The following is a 13,846-nucleotide window of genomic DNA, read 5'->3' on the forward strand; positions in this document are numbered from 1 at the left end:
CTACATGTGGCTATAAGGTACAGAAAACACACCACACAACCTAACACATCTTCAAATCAACTTAATCTAATCTGGGACTAACATGCCTTAATTTTAAACATGGTTATTGTACGTTTTCACTACGGAGCAGAATTAAGAATGTTTTATATAGTAAAACTGCATTTCCATAAGCTAATGTTTGGATTTATTTTATGTTTTAATTTTAATCTCAGAAATTCTTCTTTTTGTAATAATTATGCCTTGCCTGTAACATATTTTACCTAAATTATTGCATTGTACTCTCAACCTTAACTCTATCTCAACAGTTCCTTTCTTTGACTATAAGGAGACACGGAGAGATAACTACTCTGGACTTCCTCTTTTCCAATAATAGAGAGGAGGTACTATCAGAGATTGAGGTGTCAGAAGAAAAGGTGCTTGGAGAAACCAATATTTTGGAAAGTAATAAGTCACCAGGCCAGAAGGTATGCATCCAAGAGTTTGAAGGAGCTTAAGTATGTAGTGGCTGAACTTCCAACAAATATATGCAATCTCTCATTAACAACACCTACTGCAACACTGTAGCAAATGCTGTACTTCTATTTTAAAAAGAATCTAGGGGTGAACTGGGAAACTACAGTCTAGTAAATCTTAAATCAGTACCTGACAAACTGGTTGAAACAATAATTAAAATTTAAATAATAGAACAACTCAATCTCTGATAGTACCTCATCTCTACTATCAAATTACTCCACTCAAGCTAGCCTAGCTCTAGAGACCAAGCTCTAGAGAGACCAACCACACTGCAACCCAACACTAGAGCCAGGGCCGAATTATTACATTCTGAGGCCCTAAACTATGTCAAATGTAACAGGCCCCATACCATTAAAAAATAATTTATTATTGTCACAGAAAGGACATTTAATATATAAACACGAAAGCTTTATATTTGCATATATACAAAGGCAAAGTTGTAAAAATAGAATAATAATCTAACTAAAACATCTTGCAATATGCCTGTTTACATTATAAAATAATTTAAAATTAACATATTTTGTCTATGATTTCTTAATTAGCAGATATGAAAACTTTATATCTACAGCAACACAAAAGCAGTTAGTTACAGAGACCAGCTTACTTAAGGGAAGCAGTACAACCTACAGTATGTCTGTTTGCACATCACATTAATTTTAACACTTAAATTTAAAACATTTTCTTTTATGATTTTTGGAGAGCAGTCATTGATGATGTCCTCAAATGATGAGCTACGGAGTTTGTCACTTTTGATACACGGAATGCAGATGTCTGCCTAGAAAATGCTGCAAGAAAAGCTCTCTCTCTTCGCGTTCGCTTCTCTACCCTCTGTCTCACCCAGAACCACTAATTAATCTCGAGTAAACACCTTGGGGACACAGAGTCACGCATAGAGCTTGTTGTCAAAGAGAAAGAATTTCCCAGAAAAAAGACTGGTAATCTCTAGACAGGCATTGAGAAAATGAGGAAAAACTAGCCTATATTCAAGCAAAGATAATTAATATTATAGGCCTTAATAGCCTATAAATCATATATGCAAATAGTTTGAAATAACTTGCTTACCAAGTATTCAGAATATTTTGATACCTATGTATATCTTTCTCGCATTCTCTCAAAACCCTTTATTTATCCCTTCATCAGCACTCTCTGATATTTACTGTGAAGGTTCCCGAAACTGATGGAGGGAAGCCAACACAAATTTATCCTCCTCAAGATCCACGTGACCCAAGTCCATAAGACGATCATCTGCAAACTCAATCATGTGAAGCATGGATAGCGCATGAAGCAGAAAGCAGTATGCACACTAAAATACACAACTGTATGTATGTACAGATCGAAAGAAGAAAGAACACACTAACTTAAGAAAACGAAGAAAAACAGGAGAGAAGGCACTATATGACTAAGCATGTTGGACCGTAAATTAAAGATGGAGGCCTTCCGCCTATTACCAGCCAAGGGGGACGCTATACATGACATCACTACTAGGACAAGTCCCATACAAGTATGAGTTCGGCAGGATTGCCTCACGACACTACCGTCTCTGACCTCATAATTTTCCCGATTTTATCAGCAGTGAGTTTATTTATTTATTTAAGTTAGTTATGAAGGCACAGTCAGAATTTTACCAGTAGCAGCTGGCCAACAAAATGCTGTCTTAGCAGACTGATAGCAGATTTACTCGTAAAAATACTAATTTTACAAGTGCAATTATCATTTTTTTCCTCAGTTCTGGCCTCCCGCCTGTCAATAATGAACAATTAGTGAAGGGTAAGGGAGGTTAACGGTATTCGTGTAGCCAGAAGTGTATATTTTTGTAATATTTGAATGCAATTGTCTATATTTAGAATCTTCTTTTCCCATATCTCATTTATCAACCAATTTTGATAAAATTTGAAATGGAGTCAGTTTTTTATTTTTTAGAGGCCCCTCATGCTGAGAGGCCCTAAATTGTAGCGTAGTTATTTTATGCCTTAATCTGGCCCTGACTAAAGCTTCATAGAGGATTTTAATAAGCAGCAAAGAGTGATTGAATTAGCAGCTGCTGGAGCTGCTATAACTTGAGCTGCATTACTAGCTTGACAATCAATAGCATTTGAGTTTCAACAGATCCACTTGACAGGCCAGCTAACTCTATCTTAAAGCACCACTTAACTCAATTTAGAGATTTTTGTTTGTAGACGGGAGTTAGGCTAAGGGCAAACCTCAAGTTCAAGTTCAAGCTAACTAGTCAATTCGTTCATTTTATCCATTTATGTTATTTAGTATTATGACCAACTCATATGCTATTTCATATATGATAAATGTATGCTAAATAGATTTAAATTGTAAGAGTATATATGTATAAGATTGACAAGCACTTTAGAAATGATGAGTGTGTATTAGATACATAAGTAAAACATGGCTGGAATGCAAGGCCAATAGGTTGAAGCATGTAAGATTTTAGCTTAGCCATACTGGGGCGTAGGTTTAAGAATGTTTGACATGAATGTGTGACCTAGGAATAACCCTATGCTAGTAGGGTTACAAGGTTACTGTAAAACAGTAGCTCTCAACCTTTCCAGACTACTGTACCCCTTTCAGAAGTCTGATTGTCTCGCGTACCACCAAGTTTCACCTTACTTAAAAACTTCTTGCTTACTAAATAAGACATAAAAATACAAAAGTGTCACAGCACACTGTCACTGACAAATTGCTTACTTCTCATTTTTACCGTATAACTATAAAATAAATTGGAATATAAATACTGTGTTTACATTTCAGTGTATAGTACAGGGGTTGACAACCTTTCAGAAGTGGTGTGCAGAGTCTTCATTTATTCACCCTAATTTAAGATTTCGCGTGCCAGTAATACATTTTAACGTTTTTAGGTCTCTTTCTCTAAGTCTATAATATATAACTAAACTATTGTTGTATGTAAAGTAAATAAGGTTTTTAAAACGTTTAAGAAGCTTCATTTAAAACTAAATTAAAATGCAGAGACCTCCGGACTAGTGGCCAAGATCCGGGCAGTGTGAGTGCCACTGAAAATCAGCTCGCGTGCGGCCTTCGGCACACGTGCCATAGGTTGCCTACCCCTGGTATAGTACGTAGAGCAATATAAACAAGTAATTGTATGAAATTTTAGTCTGTACTGACTTCACTAGTACTTTTGTGTAGCCTGTTGTACAACTAGACAAATATCTAGATGAGTTGATGTACCCCCAGGGGGTACACATACCCCTGGTTGAGAATCACTGCTGTAAAAGATGTGCTAATATGTGATATTACAGAAAAATAGACCGCAATGTACTGTCCAAGACCACAAGACACCTGACTGTAAGATCACAGGACATCCTAGTCTGACTGCAGGTTACCATGGACACACATGGTACATAGATGCTAAAGAGAATAAGGGGAACTAAGAGAACAACCTATGAAAAATGAGGCACCCCAATAGTCAGGGTGTGTGAAAGTACAGATAAGGAAAAGATGGTTGAAGCCCTTATGCAAATGCATAAGGTGTTAGTCCGGGTCAGAACAACAGTATAAAAGAGGTTCCCTGGTTAGGTAAAAGTGGGAAGATCCCAAGGGGAGACACATGGGAAATACTCACAGGAAGCACCCTTCCATAGATGATCAACTGTTGAGAAATGCATCAGAGCCTTGAATACCTTTGGGGATGCGAGTATGATTACATTCTGAGTCATTATCTGGGGTTTTGTATGATTTATATATGCATGGGTAACTAACTTTACTTAATGCTTTAACAAAACTTGTAGTAGCGATAAGACTTCGTACTAGTGATTGTGGTCACTATCCTTGGTCTTCCTGGAATCGTCAAATTTGAGAAAAGCACCTCAGGTGATTTTTACTCTGTTGAGCTTGAAACTGTAGCAACAGGAACTGAACCCATTGTAGATTAATATAAAAATCACTAAATTCTATTTAAATAAAAAAAGGCTACATAAGAATGCAGTGAAGACAAGCCTACAATGCCATGCCAAGATAGTTATTTGACACATACTGGTTACATTTCTAAAATTATGTAACAAACCATTACATTTAGATTGTGTTCGCTTTCCATTTCATGATATAGGAAAGCATGTATAATGAAACTATTAATATCCCAAACTGCAAAACCTACTAGCTGCCTTAGAAATTTAAGCAAGGCAAAGAATGTGACATAACTAACACGTATTTTAAGCAAGATGGGCCTTGTAAGGTATCATTTGAAAGGTTATGATTTACTGAATATGATTATCCTATTTGTATGCACATATCATTTTTGTATCTGAAATTAGCAATATTGACTATGTATCTATATTTCAACTATGTTACTTTGGGTGACGTCCCCCTGCTAACACTACAGGTACAACAACGAAAAATCCTGACAGTGCTGATGGCCCATCAGCAAGAGACAATTGACTGCAAAAGAGGTTAGTCTTCCTGTGAATGTGTGGGTCAGCCTGTGAAGAATGGCTACAGAGGCCCTACAGATGCATGTGACCATGTCACCTGATACTGGAATCCATCCTGAATTCTTACTTTTCCATATGAAGCTGGGGGGGGGAGGGGAATCAAACTAGGAAAAAAAGGACTCCTGCAAATCCTATTTAAGGGTGGGAAGAGAGATAATCCAGGTCGTCAGTTCTCCTCTGCTACCCCACCCAAGATGACTGCTGGAAACAACTAAGTCGGAACTGGGGGAAAGAACTGGACCCTGGCTGGAAGGGCGTCCGGCCTGTGAAGATGATGATTAGAACCACATTTAGGGTGAGAACTTACATGTAACCAGTTTCTTGCTCTGTTTTATTTTCTTAATAATCTGCCTTGTTCTGTCTTCTACCTCCTTTACTTAAAATACATCTGTTATAGTTAATACATTTATTTCTGGTTTACAATAAAACCCAGTTTATGTGATTTCTAACGGGGGGGGAGAGGAGGAGAGAAGTTGTGCATACCCTCCTCCTCATTGAGGGAACAAGTGAATTTCATATAATTTTGCCATGGTCTCAAGCCTAATTCTGGTCCTTATTCCTGCATCACTGAGAATTACCCTTTTAGAGCATACTCTCCATCAACACCACCGACTTTGGTGCCCATTATTTGCTCCACTCTGGACTTCACACTTGATTTTGAATTATTTTGAGGATATCATTTGGATAACCCTTTTTAGACCTCAGACCCCACTTTGGTTTTGAATTATGTTGTATTTTCTCTTTTGATCCTATATTTAGTTTTGTCCTCTGTCCATATATTGTTAACTAGTTTGTTTTTTAGGAGTTTATATATGGAAGAAAAGAATACAGAAAGTTTGCCAACTTTCATAACTTGCTTCCTTTATTTTTCCTTTTTCAAGAGTGTTCACTGCTTTGACTTCCTGAGGATACGTACAGAGCTATATTTATTATGACATCTGGTAAGCAGTAGTCTCTTGGAAAGTCTCAGTGAATTCCTCTGAGAAAATTCCTGATGAGGTAGAAAACTGCTAAAGCATGTATTTCTAGAGCAGATGCTTTTCTCCTTTGTCTTTCCACAGAATGAACACAGGGAGAAGTGCCAAATCTGAAGTATCTTTGGATGTCAGGAAAGAACAAAAATGAGGTCTTTAGAAGAAAGAAGTGTTTCATACAGCAGGCAACATCTCAATATAAAAATAACAGATGCCTCTGCAAAAGGGAGGAAGGACTTCTCTATTTAAAGACTCTGAACAAAGAAAACAAATCAAAGCTGCTACACAAAAACAATAAATATATTCAGAAAGCACAGTCCTAGTATACAAATGAAAATATACTTCATAGGAGCATAGGACTTGTCAGAATGGATCAGGCCTAGGGTCCCTCTAGTCCACTGTTCTGTCTCCAAAAGTAACCAGCATCATAATCTTTAGATGAAGATGCAAGAAACACCCAGAAGGCAGAAGTGAGATAATCTGCACTCTAGGGGAATCTCTTTCTAATAAATAATCAGAGATTGACATAAGCCCTCAAAAAATGAGGTTTTATTATATGTCTTGCCCAACTCTACTTTTTAATGCTTACTATCAAAACTCTAGATAGATCCTCCATTGTTGACTGCACTTTTCTTGGGATTCTGAAACTCTGGAGCCAAGAAGATTGCCCCATTACTACAGATTTTGCCATAGATCACAAGGCACCATTAGCTGCTTCCAATGCTTCTTGCAAACTAACTGTCCTTCGTTAATCAGGAATTTGAAGTCCTTTCTATGCTTCTACAGTAACTTATCAACAAAATCTGTGAATTTAATTATAATTAAGAAAATAGCAAGCAAGCAGGGCCTGACAATTTAAAATTCTAAATTGTAACCTTGATGATGAATAACACCTATGACCAAACAGATCTAGTTATTTCAACTCTTTCTCAAATGGAGTAACTCTGGGGCTGTATAATCTTCTCGTTTGCAGCCACAAATAAAGAGCCTGTACCAGGTTTGAACAAGGTATTCTGAACAAATGGCATTTAGTATCTTTTGCCTGCCTTTTTTTAAATTTTTTTTTTAACTTGGCATTAAAGTATACAGGATGTGCAACAACTTGTGAAGGGCCTCCTGCACCCCCTCAAATGGAACAGTTCTCTGAAAACATTCACTCCTTGTGCAGTAAAAGTAAAAAAAAAAGCTAACAATGTTAGGAACCATTAGGAATGAGATAGAAAATATCTATATCCATGATATGCCCACTACCTGAATACTGAATACAGTTCTGATCGCCCCATCTCAAAAAAGATATAGTAGAATTGCAAAAAGGTGCAGAGAAGGGCAACAAAAATAATTAATGGGATGGAACAGCTTCCATATGAGGAGAGATTAAAAAGACTGGAACTGTTCAGCTTAGAAAAGAGATGACTAATGGGGAAAATGGGAGACATCTATAAAATCATAATGATATGGAGAAATTAAATAGGAAAATGTTATTTACCCTATAGGGAACTTGGGTGGCCTCTCTCTGAACCAGAGGGTAAAGAACCACTCTCTCAGTCTGAGTGAGAGGAGCCAGGCCAAGCTTACTCCACCCCCGGAAGGGGAAGGTGGAACAGGAAGTACGAAAGGCAGGGCCCTTTAGCCCAGTCAGGGCAGCACCAGGGAGGGAGACAGACACAGACTGCTGGCTGTTCCCTGTAGACCTTGCTGCTGAACTAGGGGATGCCCTGGACCAGGGGAAACCTGACCTTTAGGAAGGACTCGGGCTACCAGGACTGCCAGCCACAGAGTACCCCGAGGAACTGAAGGAGTCAGGCAGAGACCCGAGCCCGAGTGAGCCTGAGGCTGAGGGTGAGATGGAGCTACTGGGGCTACCAGCAGTGTAATATCCCAACGAGTTAAAGAAACTCGAGAGACCAGGTAGGAAGTAGCCCTGGGGCAGAACTGGACAGTGCAGTGAGTTAGTATTTGATCAGCGTGTGGCGGATGGATCCCCACTGACCCAGTGGCGGGAGGAGGGCCCTGAGATGGAATACAGTGGAGTTGATTTGGCCTGCATTCCCCTATCCCAGCCATCCCGCCTCGGGGTGGCAGAACCCCGATAAAGAACTAAGGACTCTGGCCAGCGCTCCCCTGCCTGAGGGTTTTGCCACGGACTCTTGCTGGCACTCCCCTGCCTGAGGGGCACACCACGGACTCTTGCTGGCACTCCCTAGCCTGACGAGCATGCCATGGACGCCGGGCAGTACTCCTGCGTCACACCAACAGCAACGGCACACCTCCCTCCGCTAATTCCCCATCAACAAAGAGGGGTGACCAAGGCCTTTCAGCAAGGCAGTAGCTCCCCACCACCTCCCAGTGGTTTGGTGGACCAACTGAGACCTTGCTACATACCCCTTTGCATAACATACTTACCAGGGGTCACCCAATGAAACTAACAGGCAGGAGGTTTAAAACAAACAAACGGAAGTACTACTTCATAAAACACAGTCAACCTGTGGAACTCATTGCCAGGAGTTGTTGTGAAGGCCAAAAGTATAACTGGGTTCAAAAAAGAATTAGGTAACTTCATGAAGGAGAGGTCCATCAATGGCTATTAGCCAAGATGGTTAGGGACACAACCCCAAACTCTGGATGTCCCTAAACCTCCAACTCCCAGAAGTTGGGAAGGACAACAGAGGATGGATCAAACCAAACTGTCATGTTCTGTTAATTTCCTCAGAAGTATCTGGCACTGTCAGAGGCAAGACCCTGGGCTAGATGGACCACTGGTCTCACCCAGCATGGCTGTTATTAATCTCAGCAACCTTTCTTGGCAAATCCTGAAAACTTTTATAGTCATCCAGATGAGACTGTGCTAAACAGATTACTAAATCCCTCAGACACAAAGATGGAATACCCAGCTGGAGTGTAATGTCCTCATTTTGGAGCTGTTCCTCCTCCTCAAAGACTTCCTCTGCAAGCTGAGGATCATGAGGAGATTCTGACGTTGCACTGTTATCTACTTCTGAGTAGAAGTTTCATTATGAGGTGGTGCATGAGAAGGATGCTCATGATAAGGACCCCAGGGTTCCAGTATGGCCATGCAGGAACATTAAACAGGTAGAAAGCAGGAGCACAAGACAAATAGTACCAGGGAATATGGCTACCCTTATAATTCCTATGGAGCGTAGGTTTATAGGAAATGCTAGACTCCTTTTTTAACCCAAGAACTCAGAAGAAAGGGCCTTAAGAGAATATGTGGGAGATCCTTCCCCATTGCGCTATGAGCCAAATGAAGAACAAGAAAATTCTACCTCTGAAGATGGGCTGCTGAGGCAAGAGTAATGGGTTGTAAACAGTAGTAGCAGCTGGTGCCAGAGAGGAGCCCATTACTGATGAAATAGTGAGCATACATAAAAGGGCAATGCTAAACCCAATTGAAAATAAAGACGACTCACGTTCCTCAAGAACTTGGAGTTCCTCTGGTGCCATGTAACTCCCCTGTACTGAGGTGCTGTGAATCTCTGCTCAATCTCAATATCTCTTCATGTGAGAGTTTTTCCAGGCCCCTACTCGTTCTTACTGATCATCTCTGGATTCCCTCTAATTCTGGAATATCCTTTTTGAGATTAATGATCAGTATTGAATGCAGTATTCCCAGTAAGGACAAAGCATTGATTTAGAGAATAGCATTAGAACATTTTCTGTATTGTGCTCCATACTATTTCTTATGTATCCTATTTTATTAAATACCACAGCTGCACATAGAGCACACTTTCAACTATCATATATACAGCTACCCTCCGCCCCCATTAGGGTTAGAATCAACCCCCGGCTCAAGGCAGGACCAATCCCCAGACAGATTTTTGCCCCAGATCCCTAAATGGACCCCTCAAGGATTGAACTCACAATCCTGGGTTTGGCAGGCCAATGTTCAAACCACTGAGCTATCTTCCCCCTCCCCTGCTTTCTTTTTATAAAAGCTGGTAAAAACATATTTAAAAATAAGTACTTGGTCCTGTTTGGGCTGGTTTGGTATTGTGTAAAGATGGAGTTGTCTGAGGTGTGATTTTTCCAAAAGCTATCATCTCATTTGCTTTTTGGTTCTTATTAAAACTAAGAATACGCTATATTAAACAGCAAAGAAAAAAGAGATGATAGTACATTTTCATTTATTAAATAGGAAGGAAAGAGTGAATGTGTTGACAGCTCCTGAAGAAATTGACTCTTGTTCTTTTTAAAGAAGTCACCCTCATTATCCTTCTATAATGTTTCCTATAAAAACAGATGTGAACAGCACTGAATATCACACGGTGGTCAGTCTCCAAAAGCAAAAAGGTTTGTATTCAGTTTATCCACAGTGGAAGGAGACTGACGCTGAGAACTGTAGAAAATTAATGCAATTTCAAAGAAGTGGATTGTTAGTTATGATTTGGCAAAAGCCAAGCAGTGCTGTACAGAAAACTAACTGTTTAACTTGACCTGAAAATTCAACAGATAAACCCTTTACCTGGGATAACTCTGCTGCATCAGCCTGACATAGGATAATAAGAAAATGCGTGTGTTCTAGGACCCAGCACAGAATTCCTTAATTTTCTCACAAGTTTTCCATTCCTATTTGAATTAATCTTTGTCCTTGCCTTTAGCTTGCTTATTCTTTCTCCCTCGCCAGTGGCTACCACCTTCCTAGTGGATCCAAACTTGTCTCAAGGGAAAGAACTCTTCCTTCTCTGATCTGGGTCTTAGGTTTCAGAGTGAGAGGGACTGCACAGGGTCTCAAGCCTCAGAGCTCTCCATCTTCTGAGATATGCACTCTCAATAGGCAAAGAATGTGGTGCAGAAGTGGAAGGGATGTGGCCAAACCCAAGAGCCTTGTGGACAACTCTGAACTATCTCCAGTATTTGCAAGAAGACACATGCACCCTAAACATCTTGGATTAAGGAAAGGAGAAGCCAGAAAAAGCAAATTGTTAAAACCTTTCAGGCATTCTTCATTACTTCATAAAGAAGATAAAAGGCACAATTTCAAAATTTTTCAAAATGAAGAGTTAACCTGATTACCTTAACAACAAAACTCAATAAAGCAACTTTTAATGGCCAAAACTATGTAAACAAAACTGCTGAGTGTATAATACTTGCTACGCTTGACTACACAAGTATAGCACAATGTTTCTATTATCGATTATAAAGCACTTAAGTGTAACTAAAATGTAAATAATACTCTATACAGCTAAATACTACCTTCAGTTTACCAACATAAAATATTACACAGAATATACAAATGTGAGAAAGTATCAGGAAGATTTTGATACTTTACCTGAATAAGATGAATTAGAGTGGTTAGAATGGCACATCTCAGCATATTGTGCTCCTCGCTTTGTTTCCAAAGCAGGGGTAAATACTGAACCAAACATCCTACATATGGCCGTATCTACAGTCAAAAAATCAAAATGACAATATTTTTAACAGAGTAAAATATTTTACTTAACCATGAAACTATACAAAAGCTCCAAAAATTTCACACATTCTCTTTGAGCCAAAATTGCACGAGCTATGTTCAGTTGGTTTTGTCAGAATATTAAATATATTTTTGTTTTGAAGTTGCTCCTTTTTATCATTAACAAAAATACCTAACATTTCTTACCAAGAGATTTAAATAGTCCATGATTATGTAGTGGTTACATAGAATGTGTTATTCATAGCAGACATTATGAAAATGTGAGTAAAAGCTTAGTCATGTTTGAAAAGAAGAAACTGATGATGTTTTCATATTGTGGTTTCGGCTAAAGAATGGATTAGAACAGCCTATATAATTGAATTATGTGGGAAGAAAGAATCCAAGAAAACCCAAGTTCAGTAAAAGGAAAGGAGAGGTTACTCATCTTGTGCAGTACTGGACTTCTTCAAGATGTGTCCACTTGTAGGTGCTCCACTTCAGGTGTGCATGTGCTCTGTGCCTTTGACTGAAGGTTTTTGGTAACAGTGCCCACTTGACCTGTGCATGCACCCTACATATATGCTCATGCCACATACTGAGGCTATATAAGGCTGTGTGTACGAACCACCCTCAGTTCCTTCTCTACTGCAAAGTCCCACAGAGGAAACTTCAGAAGCAGAGGAGGAGGAGGGCAGGTAGTTGAGCACCCACAGGAACACGCATCTCAAAAAATTCCAGTTACTGTACAAGGTGAGTAACTTCTCCTTCTTTGAGTAGTATTCCTCTGTGCGCCCCACTTCAGGTGACTCCTTAGCAGTAACCCCCTTAAGAAAGCAGGAGTTTCTGAACAGAGTCCAGCATTGAAGAGAGACTACGTTGCCTATAGCACATCCAATCTAGCAGTGTGAACTACAGCATAATGGCTGGAAAAAGTATGCACCAAAGTACATGATGCAGCTTTGCAGTTTTCAGCAACTGGAACGTCCTTGAGGAGGGCTACAGACATAGATTCTGATCTAGTAGAATGTGCAGTCACTCAGAGGGGAGATGGCATATGAGCCAAATTATAACAGGTAATAATAATACATCCAAAGATCAATCAAAATCTCTGCATGGAGAGAGTGAATCCACTAGACCTAGCTGCAATAGAAACAAAAAGTCTAGGGGATTTCCTGAATGATCTGGTTCTGTCCAAATAAAAGGCCAATGCATGGAAAGCAGCTTCCTGCATAGACTGAGTGGGTTAGGAAAGAAAACTGAAAGGTGAATGGACCTAACCAGATCAGCCACACCATCACCGGTTCATTCACCTGCACCTCCACCAATGTAATATACGCTATCATATGCCAGCAATACCCCTCTGCTATGTACATCGGCCAAACTGGACAGTCGCTACGAAAAAGGATAAATGGACACAAATCAGATATTAGGAATGGCAATATACAAAAACCTGTAGGAGAACACTTCAACCTCCCTGGCCACACTATAGCAGACCTTAAGGTGGCCATCCTGCAGCAAAAAAACTTCAGGACCAGACTTCAAAGAGAAACTGCTGAGCTTCAGCTCATCTGCAAATTTGACACCATCAGCTCAGGATTAAACAAAGACTGTGAATGGCTTGCCAATTACAAAACCAGTTTCTCCTCCCTTGGTTTTCACATCTCAACTGCTAGAACAGGGCCTCATCCTCCTTGATTGAACTACCTCATTATCTCTAGCTTGCCTGCATATATATATATATATACCTGCCCCTGGAAATTTCCACTACATGCATCTGACGAAGTGGGTATTCACCCACGAAAGCTCATGCTCCAAAACGTCTGTTAGTCTATAAGGTTCCACAGGATTCTTTGCTTCTTTTACAGATCCAGACTGACACGGCTACCCCTCTGATACTTGAAAGGTGAATATTATGGTTAATATGAAACACAAAAGAAACCTTAGGTAAAAGTTTTGGATGGGGTTGTAAAGATGCCGTTTTTCTTGAAGAACACAGTAAATGCAGGGTCTGTCATTAGAGCCCCAATCTCCCCAACTCTTCACGCAGAAGTGAAGGCCACCAAAACAGCTGCCTTCAGATAACTGTAACAGAGAGCACATAGCTAGTGGCTCAAAAGGCTGTTTCATGAGATGGTTAAGAACAAGGTGAGATTCCAAAACAGATTAGCATCTCTAATCTGCAGAAAAAGGTTCATAAAACCTTTCAGGAATCTCACTATAGTCAGCTGTGTGAAAATTGACAAACCTAGCAAGTAGAAAGCTGTTACTGATGCTGAGTGAACCTTGATGGATTACCTATTGGAATCGAACCTAAGACTGGAAAGAGATGGCTGGACAGGCAAAAGATCATGGCAGTTACACCAAAGACAATATTGTCTCTATTTGTGAAGGTAAGTGTGTCTTATTGTTTCCCTCCTGCTATTTAATGGCACATGTTGTACTCCCAATGAACAGGATGCTTCTAACTAGTCCCAAAAAACACTGAGGAGCCGTGT

At 39.8% G+C, this 13,846-nt stretch overlaps 1 protein-coding gene across 9 annotated transcripts in view; it reads right to left on the minus strand.

The window, feature by feature from the left end:
• Positions 1-13,846, minus strand: part of IPO11 (importin 11) — a 260,517-nt gene that overhangs the window by 159,158 nt on the left and 87,513 nt on the right. For all 9 annotated transcript variants that reach the window (XM_030566003.1, XM_030566006.1, XM_030566000.1 and 6 more), the window contains exon 21: positions 11,232-11,345. In XM_030566003.1, the coding sequence (XP_030421863.1) occupies positions 11,232-11,345 (114 nt within the window). The remainder of the gene's footprint in view (positions 1-11,231; positions 11,346-13,846) is intronic.

This window comes from Gopherus evgoodei, chromosome 6, assembly GCF_007399415.2.
Source record: "Gopherus evgoodei ecotype Sinaloan lineage chromosome 6, rGopEvg1_v1.p, whole genome shotgun sequence".
NCBI lineage: Eukaryota > Metazoa > Chordata > Testudines > Testudinidae > Gopherus > Gopherus evgoodei.